Source organism: Mesoplodon mirus, assembly GCF_964341445.2.
Source record: "Mesoplodon mirus genome assembly, chromosome: 4".
In the NCBI taxonomy this organism is placed as follows: Eukaryota; Metazoa; Chordata; class Mammalia; order Artiodactyla; family Ziphiidae; genus Mesoplodon; species Mesoplodon mirus.
Window position 1 is genome coordinate 184,158,752 of NC_138979.1, and position 25,707 is coordinate 184,184,458.

Sequence of the window (25,707 nt, forward strand, 5' to 3'; positions counted from 1 at the left end):
GGGTTCTTACACAAGAAGTGTGACCTCTTAAAATAAGGTTTACTACAATGAGGTACCACCTCACACTGGTCACAATGGCCATCATCAAAAAATCTACAAACAGTAAATGCTGGAGAGGGTGTGGAGAAAAGGGAACCCTCTTGCACTGTTGGTGGGAATGTAAATTGATACAGCCACTATGCAGAACAGTATGGAGGTTCCTTAAAAAACTAAAAATAGAACTACCATATGACCCAGCAATCCCACTACTGGGCATATACCCTGAGAAAACCATAATTCAAAAAGAGTCATGTACCAAAATGTTCATTGCAGCACTATTTACAATAACCAGGAGATAGAAGCAAGTGTCCATAGACAGATGAATGGATAAAGATGTGGCACATATATACAATGGAATATTACTCAGCCATGAAAAGAACGAAATTGAGTTATTTGTAGTGAGGTGGATGGACCTAGAGACTGTCATACAGAGTGAAATAAGTCAGAAAGAGAAAAATAAATACCGTATGCTAACACATATATATGGAATCTAAAAAAAAAAAAAGTCTCTGAAGAACCTAGGGGCAGGACAGGAATAAAGATGCAAATGTAGAGAATGGACTTGAGGACATGGGGAGGGGAAAGGGTAAGCTGGGACGAAGTGAGAGAGTGGCATGGACATATATACACTACTAAATGTAAAATAGATAGCTAGTGGGAAGTAGCCACACAGCACAGGGAGATGAGCTCGGTGCTTTGTGTCCACCTAGGGGGTATGATAGGGAGGGTGGGAGGGAGATGCAAGAGGGAAAAGATACAGGGATATATGTATACATATAGCTGATTTACTTTGTTATACAGCAGCAACTAACATAACATTGTAAAGCAATTATACTCCAATAAAGATGTTAAAAAATAAAATAAAATAAGTTTTATCCTTCAGCATTTGTCTAGATTAGTCCTACCAAAGCTTGGAGAATTAGTTTAATATAAAGCTGATAAGGACACAGGTTGAGAGTAATAGAGTGGAAAAAGATGAACCTTAACAGACACTAACCAAAGAAAATGGTGTGACTATATTAATATTACACAAAGTAGACCTTAAGGCAAGAATTATTTAGTGAAGATAAAGGACCTTTTTAATGATAAAAGAGTCAATTGAAAAGGATGACTTAACAATCCTAAATTTGTAGGCATCTAATATATCTTCAAAATATATAAAGCAAAAATGGACAGATCTAAAGGGAGAAATAAAGGAATCCAGAAGCCTGGTCGGAGATTCTAATCATACCTGCAAGAGACTGACTCAACAAGCAGACAAAAATAAGTAGACGTAGAAAATTTGAAGAGCATTATTAACCAACTTGACGTAATTTACATTTATAGAAACTACAGGCAGCCACAGTAGAATATACAGTCTTCTCAAGTGTACATTGAGCATTTACCAGAACAGACTGCATGCTAGGCCACAAAGCCAATCTCAACAAATTTAAAAGGATTAAAATCATACAGAGTTTTTCTTTGACCACAGAGGAATTAAGCCAGAAATCAGTAATAGAAGGATAACTAGAAAATCTTCAAATGTTTAGAAATAAAGCAGTATACTACTAAATAATCCATAGGACCAAAAAAAAAAATCACAATGCAAACTAGAAAATATTTTGAACAGAACAATAGTGAAACTGGAATGTAGCAAAACTTGTGGGATGCAACTAAAGCATGGCATATAGAGAAATGTATAGCTAGAAATGCATAGTCTAGAAAAAGAATGATTGAAAGTCAGTGACCTAAGCTTCTATCTCAATAAGCTAGAAAAAAACACATTAAACCAACAAAAGTAGAAGGAAAAATTAAAAGCAAAACCAAAAATCTAATGAAATAGAAAGCAAGATACACAATAGAGAAAAGCAAAATGTTTTAGTTTTTTTTTGAAAAAAAAGAGTCTAGGGCCTCCCTGGTGGCGCAGTGGTTGGGAGTCCGCCTGCCGGTGCAGGGGATACGGGTTCGTGCCCCGGTCCGGGGGGATCCCATATGCCGCGGAGCGGCTGGGCCCGTGAGCCATGGCCGCTGAGCCTGCGCATCCGGAGCCTGTGCTCCGCAACGGGAGAGGCCACAACAGTGAGAGGCCCGCATACCGCAAAAAAAAAAAAAAAAAAAGAGTCTAGATAGACCCACATATATATGGTCACTTGATTTATGACAAAGCCCCGTTGCACTCAGTGGGCTAAAGATGGTCTTTTCAACAAATGATACCAGAACAATCAGATATCAATATGAAAAAAAAAACTTTACCCCTAGTTCACACTATACCCCCAAATTAATTAAAAATCAACCTAAATATGCAAAGTAAATCAATAAAGTATCTAGAAGAAAATTCAGGAAAATATCTTCATTATATTGAGGGGAAATTACGGGAAAATATCTTTATGACCTTGAACGGGACACACAAAGCATTAACTGTAAAAGAAAAAAAATTAAGTTGGACTTCTTTAAATTTAAGGAGTTTTCTTTGTTAAAAGTCCCCATTAAGAGAGTGAAAAGGCAAGCTACATACAGGGAGAATATATATACATACACACACACATACGTACATACATACATACATATGGGCAGGGAGAAAGAGGGGGGGAGAGAGAGATGAATATGACAGAGGATTCATAAGAAGAATATATACAGAACTCCTACAAATCAACAAGAAAAAAACAGACAACCTCTTCAAAATGAGCAAAGTGACTGGAACAGGAGTTTCACAAAAGAGCAAAGAGCAGTGGGACAGAAGACATGGCCAGTGAGCACGTGCAGATTGCTCTACGTCATGACCCATGAGGGAAGTACAAACGGAACCTGCAGTCCCAGAACTGCACGCACAGCAGAAAGGCTAGAATGTAAAGCTAAGAGTGAAAGGATCGTCGGTGAGGATGCAGAGCAGCTGGAGTTCCCATTGCTGCTGGCGGAGGTGTGATCAGTACAGCCTGCTGGAAACGTGGCGTGCCAGAACCTAGGAAAACGCAACGTACACCGACCCTGTAACCTACTCTCGGGGACCCGCCCAAGAGAAATGAGTGTCTGTGTCCGCTGAAAGACCTGTGTGAAAATATTCACAGCAGTTCTATTCCTAATCCCCAACAGTTAGAAACTACGAGAACGTCCATCAGCAGGAGAATGGATAGGCTATTTATGGTATATCAAAAAATGGAATGTGATGTAGCAGTCAAAAAACACTGTATACTTATAAATGCAGTGACACAGATGAATCTCATAGATATTCTACTGAGTGAAAGAACACAGAAACAAAAGTGAACACACCACATGAATCCATTTCTGTGTAGTTCAGGAACAGGCGAAAGTAACTGATGGTGACGCTCAGAAACGTGGACATCTCTGGGGAGGAGTGTATGAAATGAAGCTGATCCACACCCCAAAGTGGACTTGTAGTAATGCACGTGCTCTAAGGAGAGTAAACAAGGGAATGGAGCCATTGAGTAGGTACAGAGATTTTTAACTATCAGCCCATAAGTTCTGTCTGTCCGTTAATGAACACTGATCACCTCTCGAGATGGTCAAGTGACAGTAGGCCATGTGTCATCTGCACATATGTCCAAAACACAGTGCATGGACCCTCCTTTTTTAGAAGGCAGTTTAGAAGTTTCAGAGTAGATCTTTTCAAATAGAAAATATAAATGTTTAAATGGTCATGTCCATTGATCCAGAAATTCTGCTCATAGGAATGTTCACACAGATATATGCACAAGGATATTCAGTCCAGCATTATTTATAATATTTTCATTTTACATATGAAGAAGCTAATGCCAGTAACTTTTCCAAGTGTATTCAGCTGCAAAGTAATAAGGCCAGAATTTTAATCCTGAACCGTTTGACTCAAAACCCCCTGCGCAGGCCTTGTACCTAGCACGGTAGTTGTGTTCAGAGCAGTCGTAGACCCTTGTGGGCTATGTCTGGCTAGCAGACACAGCACTCGGTGAGCAGCCTTTCTAACTCTATGCTCTAGGTGTAGATGGATCAGAAATGGTAACCCAAGCGCTGCAGTCGGAGGAGAGGCCAGCCATGTGCACCAAAGAACCCAGAGAACTTCTGGAACAGCTCTATCACACTCTCCCAATCCAATATCTGAAAATCTCTAAAAGCAGAGAATCGATTTCTGAGGCTCTTTAGAGGTTAGAGCTAGGACCAGAGAAGGAATGATGGGAAGAAAGATTGCAGCCCATTATGCTGGCAGTGAGAAGCAGCACAGAGTCCTAGGCTACAGGCTTGGATTCTAAATTCAGTTCTACCATTATATACCTTGTAAGCTTAGACAAATCACTTATTCTCCCTGGGCCTCAGTTTTCCCAACTGTAAAATGGGAGGATTGAGTTAGACATTCCGTCTAGTCTCTGAGTTCCTTACGCCACACTGTTTCTAGATTCTGGATAGGCATCCACTTCCCCCAGTTCCCACTCCCTCTAAGTCCCCCTCCAAGAACATAGCCAAGCAGAGAGATCAAATCTTAGGATTCTAACTCTCACTTCCCCAGATCATCCCCTCAAGTACCTGGAGAGAGTATGTGATACACTGGAGAGTCGTCTTTTATCCTGCTTCAGTATCCCTCAACCATTCTTGATATGATGTGGTTTCCAGACCTTCTTCCATTTGAAACACATCCCTCTGGCTTGCTCTCGTTTATTCATGTCCACTAAAAGTGCAGCACCAAAACCACACAAACACAGACCTTCTGGTGTAGACTTAGCCACAGCAGAAAGGAAGAGGGCCTTATCTCCCTCATTCTGGTCACTGTACCGCCATTATTGTGCCCTCTCCTCTGAAGAGCTGTGTTAACCACAGATCACTGTGCTTCTTATCATGCAGGTAGCCACAAAACCTCCAGCCCTTTTTCTGACGACCTAGAGCTAAACCCAGAGAGAACCACCGAGGAACCTGGGTATAGATGTTGGCCAAAACTGCAGTGTCAGTATGTAACAACTAAGTTAAGAAACTGTTGTGTTTCTTTAGCTAATTTAGTACATGTGCTTCTCTCCCTCCGTCTCTCTCACTTGATCGCTCTTTTTTCACTATAGGACAATCCAAACCTACCTTCCACCTGGCTGAGACTTGGGAAAAAGCTCTTGTGGATATTGCCCATATTTGCCATCCTCTGGCCTTACTTTATCCAGCAGCACAGCAGGATGGAGGAGTAAAGGAGAGCATTAAATCAGAGTCCTCATCTTAGCGCCCCAGCCAGCACACAGGGTGTCTCGGCCATGTCCCTTTGCGTCTCCGAATCTTTTCCTGAGCTCTCCCTCCTGACCGGGGGGACAATAGACTGAGTTATCTCCAGTTCAGGTCACAAAACCCTAGAGCCTCAAAGCCAGAGGAGATCCGAGAAATCATCCTGTGCCTCTCCTAAAGCAGAATCTTTCCATTGTGTCACTAACAGCAGGCCATCCAGCCTTATCTAGACTCTGCTTGCATATTTCCATCTCTGAGGACCTTAATGTTTCTCAGTTAACACTTGCTGACAACCTGTGAGCTAGCAGCCGTGTTAAGTGGTTTCATATGCATAATTTCTCCCCCGCCCTTCCCTTACGCCCCCCACCACCTCTGGCAACCATCAATCTGTTCTCTGTATCCATGAGCTTTTTTTTCTTTTTTAAGAGTCCACATACAAGATAGATCATACGGTTTTTGTCTTTCTCTGTCTGACTTCTTTCCTTTAGCATAATGCCCTTGAGATCCATCCATGTTGTCACAAATGGCTAGATTTCATTCTTTTTTATGGCTGAGTAATATTCCATTGTGTATATACCACAGTTTCTTAATCTGTTCATACATCAGTGGACACTTAGGTTATTTCCATATCTTGACTATTGTAAATAATGCTGCCGTGAACATGGGGGTGCATATATGTTTCTGATTTAGTGTTTGTATTTTCTTTGGGTAAATACCCAAAAGTGGAATTGCAGGATCATGTGATACTTCTATTTTTAACTTAAAGGAACCCCTATACTGTTTTCTGTAGTGGCTGCACCAATTTGCATTCCCACTGACAATGCACAAGGGTTCCTTTTTCTCCATATCCTTGCCAACACTTTATTTCTTGTCTTTTTGATAACAGCCATTCTGACATGTGTGAGATGATATCTCCTTGTGGTTTTGATTTGCATTTCCCTGATCGTTAATAATGTTGAGCATCTTTTCTTGTGTCTGTTAGCCATCTGTATGTCTTCTTTAGATATATATCTACTCAGATCTTCTGCCCATTTCTTAATTGGATTGTTTTTTTGCTATTGAGTAATACAGGTTCTTTATATATTTTAGATATTAGTCCCTTATCAAATATATGTTTTGCAAACACTTTCTCCCATTCAGTAGATTGCCTTTTCATTCTGTTGATGGCTTTCTTTGCTATACAGAAGCTTTTTAGTTTGATGTAGTCCCACATGTTTATTTTTGCTTTTGTCGCTTTTGGTTTTGGTATCAGATTCAAAAAATCATCAGCAAGGCCTGTGTCAAGGAGCTTACCACTTATATTTTCTTGTAGGGGCTTTATGGTTTCAGGTCACAAGTATGTGGAGATTAAACAACATGCTACGGAAGTGGGTTAAAGGAGAAATCAAAAGAGAAATTTAAAAAGTACCTGGAGACAGGGCTTCCCTGGTGGCACAGTGGTTGAGAGTCTGCCTGCTGTTGCAGGGAACATGGGTTCGTGCCCCGGTCTGGGAAGATCCCACGTGCCGTGGAGCAGCTGGGCCCGTGAGCCATGGCCGCTGAGCCTGCGCGTCCGGAGCCTGTGTTCCGCAACGGGAGAGACCACAACAGTGAGAGGCCCGTGTACCGCAAAAAAAAAAAAAAGTACCTGGAGACAAATGAAAATGGAAGTATAACATAACAGAATTTGTGGGATGCAGCAAAAGCAGTTCTGTATTCTACTGCTAAATTCATAGCAGTCAGTGCCTACCTCAAGAAACAAAAGTCACAAACAACCTAACTTTATGCCCCAGGGAACTGGAAAAAGATGAACAAAAGAAGCCCAAAGTTAGTAGAAGGAAGGAAATGACAAAGATGAGAGCAGAAGTCAATGAAATAGGACTTCCCTGGTGGCACAGTGGTTAAGAGTCCACCTGCCAGTGCAGGGAACACGGGTTCGAGCCCTGATCCGGGAAGATCCCACATGCCGCGGAACAACAAAGCCTGTGCACAACAACTACTGAGCCTGAGCTCTAGAGCCTGTGAGCCACAACTGCTGAGCCCACGTGCCCCAACTACTGAAGCCCGTGCGCCTAGTGCCCGCGCTCTACCACAAGAGAAGCTACCGCAGTGAGAAGCCTGCGCATTGCAATGAAAGTAGCCCCTGCTCGCCACTAGAGAAAGACCATGTGCAGCAGTGAAGACCCAACGCAGCCAAGAAAGAAAGGAAGGAGGGAGGGAGGGAGGAAGGAAGGAAGGAAGGAAGGAGGTGATCATTTTAAAAAAGAAGAAATCAATGCAATAGAGACTAAAAAGACAATAGAGAAGATCAAGGAAACTAAGAGCTGATTCTTTGAAAATGTAAACAAAACTGACAAACCTTCAGCCAGACTCACCAAGGAAAAGAGAGCAGACTCTGTGCTCATGTTAGAATGTCCACACCACCCAAAGCAATGAGCAGATTCAACGCAATCCCTATCAAAATGCCACAGAATTATAACAATAATCCTAACATTTGTATGGAACCACAAAAGACCCCAAATGGCGAAAACAATCTTGAGAAAGAAGAACAAAGCTGGAGACATCACACTCCCTCATTTCAAACTATATTACTGTAATTTTAGTATAGTAATTAAAAACTATAGCAGCCGCATAGCACAGGGAGATCAGATTGGTGCTTTGTGACCGCCTGGAGGGGAGGGATAGGGAGGGTGGGAGGGAGGGAGATGCAAGAGGGAAGGGATATGGGAACAGATGTATATGTATAACTGATTCACTTTGTTATAAAGCAGAAACTAACACACCATTGTGAAGCAATTATTCTCCAATAAAGTTGTAAAAAAAAAAACTATAGTAAATAAAAAGCATGATGTTGGCATAAAAACAGACACAAAAATCAATGGAACAGAATAGAGAATCCAGTAATAAACCCATGCAGGTATGGTTTTATTAATTTATGACAAAGGCGTCAGGAGCATATAGTGGGGAAAAGACAGTCTCTTCGATAAATGGTGTTGAGAAAACTGAATAGCCACATGCAAAAGAACGGATAGTTGTCCTTTTAACTAATAACCCATTTGTTAACGCATTCTAAGTATTAGACACTATGCAGAGCGCTATGGGAGGCATAAATATGAATTAGAAAAGACTCTCGCCCTTAAGGATCTTTATATCTAGAAGTCTCCATAAGATATGTGTCACAGTGTGACCTTTGCAGTAACCCCATTAGGTCAGTAGAGCCAGGATCATTATCCCCATTTTATAACTGGCGAAACTGAGACCCAGAGAAGTGCGGTGCCGCCTAGGGTGACATGGCTGGGAGGCAGGGCCAGGACCAGGACCCAGGGAACCTGACTCCCAGCTTAGGGCTCTCATGTGGAGGTCACGACCACACTCTTTGTTAGTTAAATGAAATAACTGGCTTTCAAACCCTCAGTGTTGTATAGATCATGTTGAAAAGCTGCCTGGTGGTGCTTTCCCCTTCTGACCCCATCCCTGTCCCCCCTGTCCTCTTGTAGCCCCAGGGGACACAATATCCTTGCCCCACACAGCTCCCTCCAGCTCACTTACCTTTTATTTATTTACACGTATTTCTCTCTCTTTTCCCTTTCAGGTTGTGATCAATTATTCAATCGTGAAAGGGCTGAAGTACAATCAGGCAACGCCAACCTTCCACCAGTGGCGAGATGCCCGCCAGGTCTATGGGTTAAACTTTGCAAGTAAGGAAGAGGCGACCACGTTCTCCAATGCCATGCTGTTTGCCCTGAACATCATGAATTCCCAAGAAGGAGGTAAGCGGGGCTCTGTCTTGGCCTGGTGCCTAGACCCTCTCTCCTTCTACGTCTGCCCTCCTGCAGTTCTGGCTGCCTGGGTGTCCTCGCCCTGCAGCTGCGCTGAGCTGATGCTTTGTGGGTTCTCAGAGAAACCCACTGCCTGACTCTAGATTTAAAGCTGTGTTAGCAATTTGAAGGAGGATAGAATGGCATTAACATCTTTTTTGCCCTTGGTGAGATACAGATTTGTAGTGTGTTCCTAAAGCCGAGTATCCAGATGCATTTTACATTTGTCATCCTAATTCGACATTCTAGACACATGTTTGGCATAGATCGGAGAGAACAAGCAAAAATGTATTCTTGTAGTCAATTATGCATGTGTTTAGCACACTGTTACTAAACCTTTACTGAGTGTTAGAAACTGACTAGACAGAATAGGTAAGAAACGGGTAGATGGAGTCCTTTCCCTCAAGGCACTTGGTATCTTGGAGTAGACAGATTCATGAACTGCTGACTGTAACGTATTGTGATAAGTGTGCTGATAAGGTATGAGCAGGGCAGGGACTTCGGGAACACAGAAAGGGAAATAAGGGACTGCCCATATGGGCTGCCAAGGGAGGCTTTGAGCGCGTGGGGACATTTGAGCTGGAGTTTTGAAGGGCAGAGAGGTGGGAGTGGGCATCCCAGGCAGAGGGAACAGCAAATACGAAGGCACATGGGTCTGAAAGCCCAGCACATGCTGGGAAAGAGAACACTGCAGTGTCTCTGCAGACTGCAGTGCCGATAGGAAAGAGATTGGATGTGGAATTAGACGGGTGGCACGGATTGCACAGTGAAAGGCTCCAAATTGGAAGACCTGGGGTGTGGACAGTGGGCTGGGGGCGGCGAGTGGCGCTAGCAAAAGCTTCTATGCAGGGGAGGTAAAGCAAAGGAGCAAAAACACACGTGGCTGTTCTCGGAAATTTGTAGTGTTAGCTTCAGAGGGAGGTCGGGGGCCTTCCAGGATGTTGGCATCTTGGTGGCCACAGAGACAGTCTTGCACTTTGCTGGCGATCTTACCTTGGAAGGGCGTGGTAGTGAGGACCTGGGCCTCGGGGTGCCCTGCTGGCCTTGAGTCCTGGTCATTTTTCTAGGCTTCAGTTTCTTTAGCTATAAGATGGGTGATACGTGGTGGTTTGTACGTTTGAGTGAAGTCGAATGTATGTTAGCAGGCCGCCTGACACGTGTTCATCACCCAGTGTTAGTCCTTGTGGGTATTATTACTGTCACCGCTGCTGCTGCCAGAACTGGGGTGGGAAGTGGAGAGACACAGTACTTGGAACCCGGAGGAAGATGGCGTTTCAATATCTATTGTGCCTGACAGGTTGGAGCTTTGGGACCCAATTTAAACCCTAGGAGAATTTCTTTAAGAAAATAAAGAGCACGTTTTGAGTATGCTTCCCGCAGGTCGTACGTAGAACCGGTACTTGTAGAGTTCTGTCCCCACTGTGAAAAGGCCCCAGGGTTTGTGGATTTTCTGCCGAGAACTGGGGGTGCGCAGTGAGGAACCACAGCGGTGTGAGTGATGAGTGCAGGGCCTGCCTGCAACATTGTAGGCACCAAATAACCGCTTAGTCAGATGTCTTTTTTTCCACCCAAGAGCCTTGAGCTTCGTGGTGGAGTGACCTGAGTTTAAGGTTTCCGATCCGAGCTGCCTCACTTGCCCCGGGACGTGGGAGTTAAGCTTTATTTTATCTGTACATACAGATACATTAAGGAGGGGGAAAAAAGGTTTTAATTTATTCAGATGACTGATGCAAAGCAACTACCAGTTATTTTTTTAACTTCACCATAGAATGACAAGGAAATCAGCTAATCCAGCCCTCGTTTTCAGATAAGAATCGTGTGACCTAGTATGAAGAAATAACTTCCCGGTGCCAGGTAGTAACTCAGGTTCAGAACCCCAACCACCTCCGTCTCCTCTGGCTTGAACGGGTGTCTTTGTTGGGGTAGGGGGTGGATGTGTGCTCACGAGGTGACAGTGGCCTGACTTGAAACTTTCATCATGAATAGTAGTCGCCCATCCCGGTTCCACGGCCTTTGGTGGAGGGGAGACCCTGGGCCCACTGAGGAGGAAGCGTTTTCTTCACCTGGGGTGTAGCCCACTGTACCGTACAGAAACCTGAGTGTGAGCTCGATGAGCTTGTACAAGTGCATATGCAGAACCTGTGCCAGGCCCTGACGGGGACCAAATCCCTCCGCCCCGTCCCAGGAGAACCAGGATGTCAGGTTCTGTGATAACAGAACACTCTTACCCGTGTTCGAACTTCGTGTAAATGGATCATACTGTGTGCACTTCGGGGCCTGATTTCTGTCCCTCGACATTACGTCTGTGAGACCCGCCCCTGGACCCATGTGTCTCTGCAGCCAGCTCTGTCACTGTGGAGTGCCACTCCACGATATGGCTGTGCCACCCTGACCTGTAGTTCAGGCCTTAGAGCGCGGGCAGGGCACAGGCAGCCTCTCCACCAGCTACCACGGGAGGCCTCTGCTGCAGGATAATTGTGAGGCTTCTATCAAATCCCCTCTGTACTGGCAAATTGTGTTCTACCCTCCTCGGTGGTTTGCGGTTTGCGGTTTGCGGTTTGCGGTGCAGTGGACCCTTGAACCAACACGGCTTTGAACCAAGTGGTCCACTGACAGTGGTTTCTTTTCCATGAAGGCGTCTCCGGCCCTACATGATCCGCAGTTGGTCGCATCTGCGGGTGCGGAGCCGTGGACGTGGAGGCCAGCTGTGCAGGTACACGCAGGCTTTCACCCATGCAGACTCAGAGCCCGACCGCCACGTTGTTCAGGGGTCAAGTGTAGTGAGAAAAGCATGTGTTCGGAGGCAGTGAGATCTTATATTAAGTCTTTGTTCTGCCACCTGTGGCCTTGGGGTAATAAACCCTACTTCCTAGGGTTGTCATGAGGGTTAAATTTAAAACGTTTATAGAGTACTTAGTGTACAGTGCCTGGTATGTGATAAGAGCGTGAATGATACTGGTTCTTTCCCCTTAGGTCCTGTTGAATTTGCTTACCTTCTGTAGGCTTCAGCATCCTTATTTGTAAAATGGGGTCATAGAGTTGTGGAGTTGTGGAGAGGGTTCAGTTGCCCGGCATGGGGCCTGGCACCTCGGAAATGCCCGCCTCTGCTCCCTCCTCTCCTCACGGGCATGTCCTCTTCTGTGCTAGGCATCCGGGGCTCGGGCCATCGGATCATGGACTTTCTGAGACTCGGGGTCTCATCAGCATTTCCCACCTCCCCCTCATGCGTGAGCAACACTACTGTGGCCTCCTGGGGTCCAACAAACCTGGCAGACACGAGGTGCTTAGATACACACCTGAAAGCAAAGCAGAGCAAATCGTGGCCGCCCAGGCTTCACACTCCTTTCTCTTAGCTGATTCTCACCACAGCCCTGGGAAGTGAGTCCCCACACAACCTCGCTGGGTTAGGAGGCCGGGGCTCAAGAGGGGAAGGGGTTTCCCTGGGTGTACACCCAGGACTTGACCCGCCCTCGCAGCTTGCACCCTCTGTGTGCTGAGGACAGGTCACGACTCTGTTCTTTCTTTTGTTCCTTCCTGCCTGTCACCCTGGTGAAACCCATTGTTCAGCCAGAGTTCTTGACATTATTCTGGAGAAAGAACGGGCGCAACAGAGTAATGTTTTCACTGCCTGACTTCTACGTGGAAGAGAGAGGAGAGTCAGAGAGACCCTTGAGAGATCTGTTTTGCTGACATTGGTACCCACAGAACCTGTCTTTTTATGCCAGTGAGTTTTGGATACTCATCCTTCAACTTCAGGCCCAACCTAGGGAACCTAAAGCCAATTTAGCAAGTCAGATCAATATATTAAATAATGGTCCTGTTGCCTGGTTGCTTTCAGTTCCCTGGGTAGGGACAGGAGTGCAGAGCTGGCTCAGGGTTCTCTTGGGACCCACAGGGCTCTGGGTTCAGGGGTTACTTTGGTGGACAGGGACAGTCAGCCACTGGGTTCTTGGGGCTTTTTCTATAGAAATTGGCACCTGGAGGTAGTTTGGGGTGTGGGGAGGAGCCGTCTGTCTCTGACGCACAGCCGTCTTCTGCGTGAAGGAGGAGTGCCGACGTTGGCGGAAACGGGGCCTCCCTGTGGGCGCCTCTCCGTGACGAGGTGTGATGGCCGCGGGTGGTGTGTGTGCTTAGGGCGACTCAGAGTGGGGCTTCTGCAGTCTAGTTGGATGGCAGAGAGAGTGACTGTAGTAACAATAACATCTAGGCTTCCTCCTCAAAGCCCAGGATTTTCGTTTCTTACCAGGACCTTCTCCCACGTGCCCCTGCTCTGCCCTTCTTGAGGGAAGGGGCTCCCACTGACCAGGCAGCCCCACAGGTAGGCCTTAGCTGGCTAAGGAAGGACTTCTTATACTCTAAAGAGCCTACAATTTGGCTTTTATTTCCCGCAGGTTGTCAGGCCGGCTACTGTTATACACATTTATTCAGGTGGGGGCTGGGGTTAAAAGAGGTGACATGTCTGCCAGAATCTTCAGTGGGACCGAGACTCAATTTTAGGGCTCCTGGTTTGAAATCCAGTGTTTTTTTCTACAACTCTGCACTGCCTCAGTAGGTCAGAGGGGAGGGTCAACCAACCTTGGGCCCAGCCTGAGCCCACAGCTCCGGGTGGTCTTCTTGCTTTGGGGATCACAGGGGCTTGGTCAGGGCAGTGAGCGTGGCTCATGGCACGTTACGGCTGCTACAGAAAAAGGACCGAGGACGCGGGCCTCGGTGTCGGCAGGTCTGCACCGTCTCAACTCCCACACCACTGATGCACGTACCTGGACTCCCTGCGGCTGCTGTCCTCAGCGGGCGCACACCACCGTCTGGCAAAGCCGCCAGCTGTCAGGCGGGCAGCAGTGTTTACAGGCTGTACTTGGCCACCCGGCCCAGCTCAGCTTCCCTCCCCGTTGCAGTTCATTCTCTTAGCAGACTTCAGTTCACAGTTGAGTGGCCTTATAAAGGCAACTGCTTCTATATGCTTCCATGTGCGCCTGCTTCTGACCTTAAACAGGTCATTTCTCTGGGGGCCCCAGTTTCCCCGTCTCTGAAAGGAGGGATACAGACTTGCTCGAGCTCTCTACAGGTCCTTCTAGCCCTGATGGTTTAGGTTTCATGTATATTGTCTGGACAGAGGGAATGCTAGTTCACTGCCTTCAGATGTGGTCGCTGCGGCCGATGCTAGAGCAGGAAGAGCCCTGTGTAGAAACTGGGCGGAAGACTGTCCTTCTTTACTTCCCGACGGACCTGGCCCGTCCGGGAGGCGGCACCCCTCATCATCCATAGTCCTTGCTTGTAACTGAAAAGTAGAAAATAGAGACGAGCAAACAAAAAGTTACCTCTGATCCTCAAACCCAGAGATGACTGCTGTTAACTTAGGTAGCCTTCCAGAGTTTTCTGTGTTCACATATGACTGAAGAGCTCTTCCCCAGGAATAGTCTGTATGTACTGTCTTGTAAGCTTTTCTCACCTGACACTATGGTGCGCATGTCCTTCTGTGCCAAGGAAGTCAGATCTCCTCACCATTTAAGTGGCCGGAGTGTGGCACTGAGTACCATATAGAGATGTTACTACAATTTAACCAGCCTTCGGCTTGTAAGTAAGTTGTCCCCATTTTTCACTACTACATTCGTGTAACAGAGGGCCGTTACAGGCTCTCAGGCTCTCTTGTATGTTTATATGTTAATTTGTATGTATGCTTTGTGTCTTCTGTTCATCTTTACACACTTGTCCAATTATATCTTGGGATATTTCTGAGTCAAACAATACATACATTTCTAAAGCTTTGACGTATCTTGCTGAATACACCTTCCAGAATGAGAGTACTAGTTTGTACTGTGTCCAGCCCAGTTGATGGTCACCCACTGCTGAGCCTGCACCAGGACCAGGCCTTAGTACTCCTATAATCTTAGCAAACACAAGAGAAGGGAAAACTTTTCATTTTAATTTGCTTTTTTGTTTACTAGTATGATGACCATTTTTCATACGCTAATCTGAGATTTCATTTTTCCCATTATTTTCAGCAGTAGCTTTAATTAAGGGCAGTACAACACGGAGGGCTGCAAACCTCCTGCGCCTTTAGTCACGTCTGCGTAATTTCCCACTCCCAAAGCAGGTGCGTCCTCTAATGACCAAGAGATCTTTTATTTCCTTTGGCAAATGAGTGGAGGCAGTCTGCGCTCATGTAGTGTGTTTCAGGCTCACGACAGATAATAAATACACCTCCCTCACCCGGCTGCTGTGAAGGTAGTGTTACCTCATCTGTGTCTTAGGAGTCGTCGTTATTCATGCTCGTCCGCATAGACCTAGAAGAAAACATTCACTTTCATTCTCCTTCATTCCCTGGAACTTTACTTCTGCTGGAGGAACTTCTTTCTGTTTAGAATCTAGAATCATGTCAGTAGGTCAGAGAGATTCCTTGGCTGTTCCTTCATCTGGCTTCTTAAAGCAGGGAGGGGGTCTAGGAGTTAGAAGACCAGCTGTTTCAAGCTCTCAGGTGTCTGGGTGCCTGTTTGAGAAAGCGTTTCCCTGAATGATTCACTCGGTAACATGAAAAAGAAAAATGGCTCTTTTGTTGGAAAAGCAAATGTGTAGATAAATAATTCCCTCATTGACCTATATTTAGAAATAAATTTAAAGATGGGAAGGATCTTAGAGATACTTAGCCAAGTTTTTTTGTTTTTTTGTTTTGCTGTTTGGAGCGACTTCTCTGGTTGAAGGGGAAGGACGGAGGGGAGCTGGCCTCCCCGAGGGCTCTGTGGCAGCTCCGGAGAGCACAGACCCTGCGGGTCGTGCAGCACTGGCCCGTGCACCTGCTGCCGCGCCCCACGGCCTCCCGCCTCGGGCAGCTGCAGCCAGCACCCTCAGCCCTGCACACCCCCTCTGCCAGGGTACTTACGTGTTTTACTCACAACACCTCTGTGGGGTCTGCTTCCCCGCCACCTTACTGGTTCTACTGGTGGTAGGACCTGTAGCCTTAGTCACCAGCCATTTTCCAGGAACAGAGCCGGAGAGGCACACAGGGAGCTCAGGAAATGCGTGTGAGAAGCAGCAGCCTTTTTGACCCTCTGAATCTCAGGAGCCCAAGTTCTGTTCTTCTGGGCTAGGACTCAGGAGGTCTGGCTCTGGTCCCAGCTCCGCTCCCCATGTGTGCCCTTGATCGGTGCAGTGACCTCCGTGGGCCTCAGTTTCCTCGTCTGAAACATGCAGTGCTGGTTGTCCTCCAAGGTCCCTCCAGGCCAGAGGCCCTCAGAGCCCCTTGTGTGTGGTGCCCTGTCGGCTCTGCGGAGGAAGAGGCCATGGTGGCCGGGAGGTTAGCAGGCCTGGCTGCTGCTCGCCTACATGCAGCCTGGGCAAATCACCTCCCTTTTCTGGGCCTTGGTTTCTCCATCTGTAAGATGGGCGGATTCTGAGGCGTTCAGCGCAGCACGGCGCATGAAAGGCTGTGATGGCAACCAGCCAGGCCCCGTCCGACTAAGGAAGAGGCTCACCCAGCACAGCGTCTGGGTTCCCCGGGAAACTCCGCCCTTGGTGGGAGGAGCCTGGCCTGGAGGTCGGGCACCTGGTTGTTGGCCAACTCGGCCGCCGCCATGCCTGTGGCTTCAGGCCTGTCTCCTCTGCTGTGCGGGCGTCGGTGCTTAGGCTGGACTAGTCAGGTGGTTCTAACAGGGACAGTGTGGGAGCGGAGAGGAGGCGTTTGGTGGCCAGTGGACAGAGGGCCAGGAGCGCTGGACGCGTCACAGTGCGCCGGGCAGCCCCGCATGATCACATACCGTCCTGCGTGTCCCACCAGACACGTGGAGGTGAGGAACTTAATTATCTGAGGCAGAACTTTACTGTGTTGCAAGAAAAAGCACTCCTTTTTTTTTTTTTAATTAAGTTATTTATTTATGTTTGGCTGCATCGGGTCTTCATTGCTGCACTTTCTCTAGTTGCAGCGAGCAGGGACTACTCTTCGTTGAGGTGTGCGGGCTTCTCATCGCGGTGGCTTCTCTTGTTGCGGAGCACGGGCTCTAGGTGGGCGGACTTATGTAGTCGTGGCACGTGGGCTCAGTAGCTGTGGCTCGCAGGCCTAGAACACAGGCTCAGTAGTTGTGGCCCACGGGCTTAGTTGCTCCATGGCATGTGGGATCTTCCCGGACCAGGGCCCGAACCCGTGTCCCCTGCATTGGCAGGCGGGTTCTTAACCACTGCGCCACCAGGGCAGCCCCTCCTTTTTTTTTTAATACCAGTTTTAGTATGTGCTGAATTTTCTAGGAATGCAGCCACCACATGCTTCAAAAGAAGATTGTGGGGCTTCCCTGGTGGCGCAGTGGTTGGGGGTCCGCCTGCCGATGCAGGGGACACGGGTTCGTGCCCCGGTCCGGGAGGATCCCACATGCCACGGAGCAGCTGGGCCCGTGGGCCGTGGCCGCTGAGCCTGCGCGTCCGGAGCCTGTGCTCCACAACGGGAGAGGCCACAACAGTGAGAGGCCCGCGTACCGAAACAAACAAACAAACAAAAAAACCAAAAAAAACAACAACAAAAAAGAAAATTGTGCTTTAGTTTGTTTGTAACTTTACCAAGAATTGTTTTCTCTTTTGGAAAGTCTTATCTCCAGCGTTATCGCTGATGAGGTACACACACACAGCACCGCATTATTGAAACCGCTTGTGTCAGTAGTGGTCACTGTGTGTCTGGGGGTGGTGCCAGCATCTGACTGATGATGTCTCCCACTGTAGTTGTCTGAGCTTTTACGAGGTGCAGTGTCGTCTTACTATTGGTTACTTCTCTCTGTTCTCTCCTTTATTATTTTTTTCTAATTTATGTAGGTAGGTTATATAATCTTTGAATTTCACTTCAGTATAATACAGGGAGTGTTATAAAATGTTTGTCATAAAAAGGGGCCATTGAGTCTGAAGGGAAGGGCTAGAAGCTCTGTAAGAACGAGACGAGTTCCATCTTCGTCACGTCTGTTATCTCCCCGGATCGTCCCCTCACAGCGCCGGCTGGATAAGGGAGGCTGGGGTCCGAGCACTGTTCCTCTTCTCCTCCGGAGACAAGCGGGAGAAGCAGCGGGGCCCCCGGAGGTGGGGGGTGGGCGGGGAAGGTACATTTTGGAGCCAGGGTACCGCGGTGTGAAGGAGAGCCACGCGTTCCTCCCGCCTCTGCTCCGGCACCGCGTCCCTCCGACCGCGCACCGAGCCGTCCAGACACTGCCTACCTGCAGGCAGCATCCCACAGGCTACGGGCTCAGCCCCACAAGACCGCCCCCACCCCCTTCAGGAGCCAGTCACCTGTGCTTCTGACCAGCAGGCCATGAGTCAGAGGGGCCTGTGACCTCCTCAGGTACAATTAATTTGCTAGAGTGGCTTTTGCAGAACTCAGAGAAATGTCTGACCTACGAGATTACCGACCAGTGTTTTAGAAAAGGGTGGAACTCCGGAGCAGCCGCATGGACGAGATGCACAGGGCCGGACGCGTGGGGCGGGCCAGAGCTTCTGTGCCCACTCTGGGCAGCACCCTCCCCAGCCTCCACATGTTCACCAACCCAAGATCTCTGAGCCCCATCCTTTTGGGTTTTTTATGGGGGGTTCATTACATAGGCCATAGGTGATTGAACCCAATCTCTAGCCAGTCTGCCCTCCGTAGAGGTCAAGGGCGTGGGGACCGAAAGTTCCAGCCCTTCTCATCAAAAGTCACTGCATTAACATCAACTCAAGGGTGGTTGAAAGGGCCTGTTAGGAGTAACAGAATACACCCATGTCACCTCCATGCTCTGAAGCTGTTTCAGGAAGTGAGAAGAAGACTAAATGTTATCACGAAAGATAACCCCTTTGGCTCCTATTTAGGAAATTACAAGGGTTTAGGAGCTATGTGCCAGGAACGGTGTACGAAGACCAAACATACATTTCTTATTATAAATCACAGTATCACCCTTGGGTTCAAATTTCTGCTACTCACAAGCAGCGTGACCCTGACGAGTCACTTCATCTATAAAATGGATATAATAATACCATTGATGGCTGGAGCATCACCCCACACAATTCCTGTGTGACACCTGTACCTGTAGGTGTCCGGTAAATAAAGCTGGTTCCCTCCAGGCCTCTGCTTTTCCCCCGCACAGGCACTGCCGTTCCTTGTCAGCAGGTGAGCGCTTTCATTAACCGAGGTTCTCTCAGAATTGCCCGCAGTCACCGTCTAGTTGTCTTTCCTTGTTCCTGAGGGTAGGGCCCTGGTGGCACCGGATGCGAGGCCCCAGGCTGATGACCTCCAGCCATCTGGTGGGAGTGGGCTTTTGCGAATAATCTTCCCCCTCCAAGCCTCCACTGGTGTGGTAGACAGATCATGGAGGCCCGGCCAGCACTGATGTGGGACCAGAGAAGGGCTTAGACGTCAGGACGCTGGGCTTCCGTTTTGCAGCTGGGACCCAGTGAGGGGAGGGACTTGTGCGGGTTGCACAGCACGTCGGGGCGGAGCTGGCGCCTGTGCCCAAGCTTCCTCCCGCTGTCCCACATCACGCCCATTCCTTCCTAAAGAAGGATTTTTCCTAGGACCCAGACCCAGGGTGGGGCTAGGAAGAGAGCTGTGGAGCCTGGAAGGCGGGACTCCGGAGGGCCTGAGAGCTTGGCTTGTCCGTGTTCTCTCCAGTGACATCCAGTCCACCCTCCCAGAGGGCAAAGTCATGCTGTCCTGTAGCTCACTCTCCCACGGCTTCACCTTCTTACTGTCAACTCACAACAGAGTGGGAAGACCCCAGACCAAACCTGAGGGTTCCCTCCATTCCCGCTAAGACCCCAAGAAACTCTTCAAATCAGAAGATGCGGCGACCCTCAACTCATCCCAGAGTCATAGATGCTCCCAGTAGGTCACCAGCAGTGATGAGGGGAGGGGGCCGATGTCATGTGCATGTGACCGAGCCTGAGTGTGCCGGGAAGAGTGGAAGAGACGGCATGTTGGGCCTTCCGCACAGACAGCCAGGGTCTGGGGCCCAAGAATGCTTCAAGCAGGAGACCGTTACAGCCAGCACTGGAGGCGGGAGCCCGTTTCCCCAGAACCTTAGGGCTTCTGGAGCCCCCGGAGGGGTGCTGGGAGGACCTATGTCCCAGTGCCTGGGCTTCTAGGGCAGGACCGTGAAGTTGCATTCACAGGGGAGAGGCCAGGAGCAGCCTTGCTGCTGTAGGCTGTCAGACCTTGGGCAGGACTCCTCCCAGCCTCAGCTTCTTCATCTGTAAAATGGGGTGGTCAGGCCTACCTCAGATGAGATCATGGGTGTACAGCAAAGCACGGTGCTGGTGGCAGGAGTTCTGAAGACTGGCTGGCTTGTCACGAGCAGGAGGTAACAACTCAGAGCATCCAGGCTCCACGTGGGAGTATGGCTTTCCTTTAAAGGCCTTGGGCTCAGGATTAGATGCAGGAATGCCTCAGAAATGTTAAAGCCTGCTGTTGGCGCTGGGCAGGGAGGGGAACAGGAGCTTGCCTGGTCAAAGGTAACTTTGCTTACAGTTTGGGGGTTGAATGCAGTGAATGTCAAGCTGTCTATGTTGTGGAGTTATAGGGGTTCACCAGGCACGTCCTACCCTCACCCTGGTAACAACCAGAATAGTTCCACTTTATTTTATCTTTTGGGACTCTGCAAAAATGGAAAAGGAACACCTGGTAGCTTGGTGCACATCCACACGGGGTGAGTTAAAGCACGTCTCTCAGAACATAGCGGTGTGGCTTTTTGTTACCTGGTTTGCTTGTGATAACATCATTCGTTGGTGCATTTCAAGCTGGTGCTGGTGGTAGATGTTACCCCAGTCTTTCCAACGTCCTTAACCGCTGCAGCGTCAGCTCCCACGGGAGGGCACCCGGGCCACTCTCCTGAAGAGTGAGACCCAGAGCCGTTTCCTCTCACTGCCCCACCTCCCGGCTTCGTAGAGCCAGGGCTGGATTCTGCTTTTCATAAACCTCTTTTCTTCTTAAAATTACCTGCTTTTTTCTCCTAAGGAAAAAAGCTGTCTTCACCTCCCTCCTGCGGAGGCCGTGGGCACTTTCTACCCCCGACAAAGGGTCACTGAGGACACCCGCTCCCTGAGGCTCCGCGTCCTCTCCTGCCTGCCCCCTGGTGGCCGCTTCCTGCACACCAGACACCAGGGGCGTCCTCCCACCTGCACCCACGGTGACTCACCAGGGCGCCCTCCCCAGACCCCCCCCCCCAGCGTGCCCTCCTGTGCCCACTCTTCCAAGCCGCGCTCCTTCTGTGGGACCCTGGCTCTGCAGACGAAGCCGTTTCCGGCCACCGTGGCAGGGTGCCCCGCTCCTTCCCCGCACTCCCACGGTGCTTCGTTTATGCCTCCGTCGCGGGGGTTAATGCCACCTAGCATGTCGAATTGTCCTCAGCATGTGAGTTCGGTCAGGCCGGGAAGTCAGAAAGTGTCCTGTTTGTCTGTGGACCCTCAAAAACCAGCACACTGTCTAACTGACAAGCTCTGGCTGCATCCATACAGGTGAGGGGGGGCAAACCAAGACCCGGGGACTTGCCGGTCTTGAGACCTCCAGCCCCATACTGCGACTGCACTGGATGGTCTCTCCTGACGCGGGCGTGCGCTGGGCCTGACCCCAGACCCCAGCCTCACGTGTGTTGTCCTCGCACTTCGTGCTTGGGCTGCGAGCCGCAAGGCACCCTCTCCCCTCTCCCCTCCCCCCTCCCCTCCTCCCCCCTCCCCTCCCCCTCCCCTCCCCTCCCCTCCCCCTCCCCCCTCCCCTCCCCTTCCCCTCCCCCCTCCCCTCCACTCCCCCTCCCCCTCCCCTCCCCCTCCCTCCCCTCCCCTCCCTCCTCTCCCTCCCCTCCCCTCCCTCCTCTCCCTCCCCTCCCCTCCACTCCCTCCCCTCCCCTCCCCTCCTTCCTCTCTCTCCCCTCCCCTCCCCCCTCCCCTCCCCTCCCTCCCTCCCCTCCCCTCCCCTCCCCTCCTCCCCTCCAGGGGCCTCCTCCTGCCTCTCAACACATGGCCATCCACTTGGTTTGAGCTCGCTATTTGCTCATCTAGACTGTGAGCCTGTCGAGGGCAGGAGCCCCGAAGAAGGGCCAACACGTCCCAGGTGTTTGGACAGTAGGTGAGCTCGCTGGTGCGGACACACATCTGTCTGTCTGTCTGTCCCTCACGTGGCCTGATGCTTCCTGCCGTCACGCCGTCCTCTGCAGACCAAGCCGACGTTCCTGGACCAGCACCACTTTCGGAACTGGGCGCGAGGCGAGGGGTGCTATCTGTGATTGAGGGACATGGCACATAGAATTGTCTCACACAGAAATCGCACCCGTCACCTTGGCCCACCTAGCAGCACCCTGCACCGAGGAATACGCCTTCCCCAGCCAGCAGCCGTGTTCTCACCGACCTCCAGCTCTTTGTGGCCCTGGGGGACATGTGTATCGGACGTGGAGTCAGGCAGGTCTGGGTTCGGGCACTGCTCGTGCCAAGGGTGTGCCCTCGGGCAAGTCACTTCACATTTCTGAGACTCAGTTTCTCCATCTGTACAATGGGTTTACTACACCTACCTCACAGGGTTGTTGTGAGGATAACATGAGATGATGTTTGTGCAAGTTTTTTGTCACCTGTAAATTACTGTAACAATTTGAAGTTACTTTTTTTTTTTTTTTTTTTTTTAGTATTTGAAAAGTTAACTAACTAACATATGAACTCCTGTGGTGATGCCTTGGGAGACACAGGGAGGCCGGGCTTCTTGGGCTGGGATGGTGAGTTCAAGTCAAGTCCAAGGAGAGGCTGTGCCTGACCCTTGGCGTCTCCCTCTGCACCTTGGCAGTACTTTGTAGCCTTCTTGGGGCCCCTAATTTCTGAGCATCCCAGCAGCAGCCTGCTGCCATCATTGTCTTCCTTTAAAGCACTGCTGGTTTGTGTGTAGCTCCCATCCCGGAGAAGGAGGACCGCCTTCCACTAGTCCCAGGGTCATCTCCCTAACGCTAATGGGAGGATTTCTTGGGGGCTTTTCGTTTTCCTTAGATCTGGCCTGGGCACCACATGCTCATTCGGGGCTTGAGCTCGTGAATGGTCCATTATGGATGCCCGCCTCGCCGGTGCCCAAGTACATCTCGGGTTGGGTCGTGGTGAGCAGCCTGTGGTCAGCACAGCGACTGACAGATGACACAGACTCTGGGGGCAGAGGACAGAGTGCCAGGCCCGTGCTCCAGGCCCTGTCACACAAGAGCCTGTGAAACCTTGAGCAAGCCGTTTCATCACCCCGAGCCTCAGTTTCCTCATCTTTAAAGGTGGTTATAATAACCACCTACAACGTTGCTGTGAGACTCAAATGATAACATAAGTGGGAATGTGACTTGCAAGCTGTGAAGCACCCTAAGAATGCAAATTGTCATGCTTGCCCGTGGAGCACCCCATCCCAGGACACTGTCTGAGATCTCAGCCCTCAGAAACGGCCAGAGTCCTCACTGGTGTGGGAAGAAAAAGTGACATGCCCGGGGGCTGGCCCACATGTTCCTCAAGGAAAGGGACGTGTCTTTTGTTGTACCTGTCCCGCCTGGTCTCACTGGGTCCCCTGGCATCCTCCTGAGACTGTCAGGGACAGGGTAGGAATTCCTGTCCCCACTTTAAGGCTGAAGAAACGAAGGCTCACAGCAGTGATTCGCCAAAGGCTACACGAGTGAGTGACAGAGCCCAAGTCTCCGATTCAAAGTCCAGGCCTTTGCCCAGTGAGCCAGATGGCCTGTCAAAGAGACCCCAGTCAGCTGGTGGCCTCCACACTTTCTAAATCATAACCCAGTTTGATCACGGGTTGATTATTATGGGCATTTAACCTGGCGCATCTTTATAGCAAAATGCCTACTTCTTCTGAAATAAGTCAAAAATTAATTAGCGTCCATTTTCTTTTTTCTCAGTTAGCATACTTAATATCTTTCCTAAAGAATGATAATTTCCGGGTCAGCCTTCTGCCAACTTTAGCTCATATAGCATAAGAGCCAGCTCAAATATTTTAGTAAGTGACCATCCCAGGGACGCAGAAACCCAGGTGCTGGACTTGGATGCAACTTGCAGCTTCTAGAGTGGACAGGGCGTGAGCATTTGAGACCCTGCCCCCCACCTGCTTGTCAGCTGCCTGCCTTCATTCATCATTTATTCATTCAACAAACGACTGGGCTTTCACAGTGGACACCTACTTGATTTGCCTGCTTCTGCGCTTAGTCTGTTCTCCACACACAAGCAGATTGATCTTTCCGCATCTAGGTCAAGCCAGGTCGAGCCAGGTCGAGCCTTGCTCAGGACTCTCCAGAGACTAACAGTCTTAACCAGAATCAAATCCAAACCCCGACTGAGGCCTGTGTGGACCTCCCTGGCCCTGGCTGCCTTGCTTGTTCACTTCCGCCCCGCTCTCTACCTCACCCACTTAGTTCCGGTCGCAGCGGCCTCCTGGTCGTCACACGTGCCCCTTCACCCCAGGGTCCCTTCTGCCTGGAACGCTCTTCCCTCCGAGTAACCCATGGCGCACGTGACACCCCGTCAGGGAGGCAGGACCCACACACCTGCCCCTTCAACTCTTCCTGCTCTGTTCCTCCGGTTACGTGCGACCATGTTGCCTGTCTTTCCTCTCAAGAACCAAGGGCCCAGGAGAGCGGTTTGTGTCCATGGCTGTATCCCCAGTGCCGCGCACGGTGACGTTTGTGTGATGGATGAAGGACCAGGCTTATCCCGGGCCTGTTCTGTTATGGGCTGTGCACCAGCGCACAGAGAGAACCGAGACACGGTTCCCACGTCTGCAGAGCTCCATCAGGCAGAGAAGAGGGACTTGACAGTACAGTGTGGCCAGTGCGGGGACAGAGGGAAGTAAGTCCAGGGCCTCGGGAGCCTGAGATGCAGGGACAGGGCTCCAGGAAAGCCTCTGCAGTGGGCATGCTGCATCTGGGGCTCCAAGGATGGATAGTCTGCCAGTTAGAGAAGAGAGAGGACAGTCAGGTGAGGAAGCTGTGCATGCAAAGGCACAGAGACGTGTTTCAGCCTTTCACGGGGGCACTTCCCACCCTGGACGGGTGTGGGGGAATCGGTGAGGCTTACGCAACAGTCAGGGCCAGGTCTTGAAGGGCCTAGACCTTCCCCTCGAGCACCAGGCCTTCGTGGCCTCCTCTCCCTGCCAGACAGATCTTCAGAGGTGAAAAATTACATCCTGATATCCTACCCTGGCGCCGTGGCTCTTACCAGGGCTTAGAGGGAGGGTCCTTGCCGATTCCCAGCTGCCTGGGACTTCCTGAGACCTGAGAGCCTCGTGCTCTGCCGCTGTGGCTCCTGGGCAGCTCTTGGCCACAGCCCGTGGCTTCTAAATGGACTCAGCGATGGTTTGCCCCGGCCAGCCAGCCCCAGTCGCCACTGTCCGTGGATAGCACCCCGCCTGTCTCCCAGCTTTGGAGGGACACGGCATGCTGTTTGCAGTGGCAGACGGGTGGGACTGAAAGAGTCCTGGCTTCACCCACCTTTACCACCGATTGGGGGTAATTCATGCCTCTGAAACTCCATTTCTAACCTGTTGCATGGGGTTGTAATAACAGCCTGTCAGGTGGTTTTGAGAAGTAGACACTGTGATGTGGAGGCATAAATGTAGGGTATTCTTCTTAAGGTGCTCGCAGTCCAGCAGGGGTGCACACAGGCACCTACACAACTCTGATAAAAGGCAGCCTGGGGCCTGGCGGGCAGAGGTGGGAACGTGCCACATCCCAGGCAGAGGAAGCACCAGAGAAAGGCAGGA

General features: G+C 49.8%; 1 protein-coding gene across 4 annotated transcripts in view; it reads left to right on the plus strand.

Moving 5' to 3' along the window:
• Positions 1-25,707, plus strand: part of EVL (Enah/Vasp-like) — a 167,289-nt gene that overhangs the window by 107,120 nt on the left and 34,462 nt on the right. For all 4 annotated transcript variants that reach the window (XM_082619260.1, XM_082619261.1, XM_082619258.1 and 1 more), the window contains exon 3: positions 8,777-8,954. In XM_082619260.1, coding sequence (XP_082475386.1) covers positions 8,777-8,954 — 178 coding nt within the window. The remainder of the gene's footprint in view (positions 1-8,776; positions 8,955-25,707) is intronic.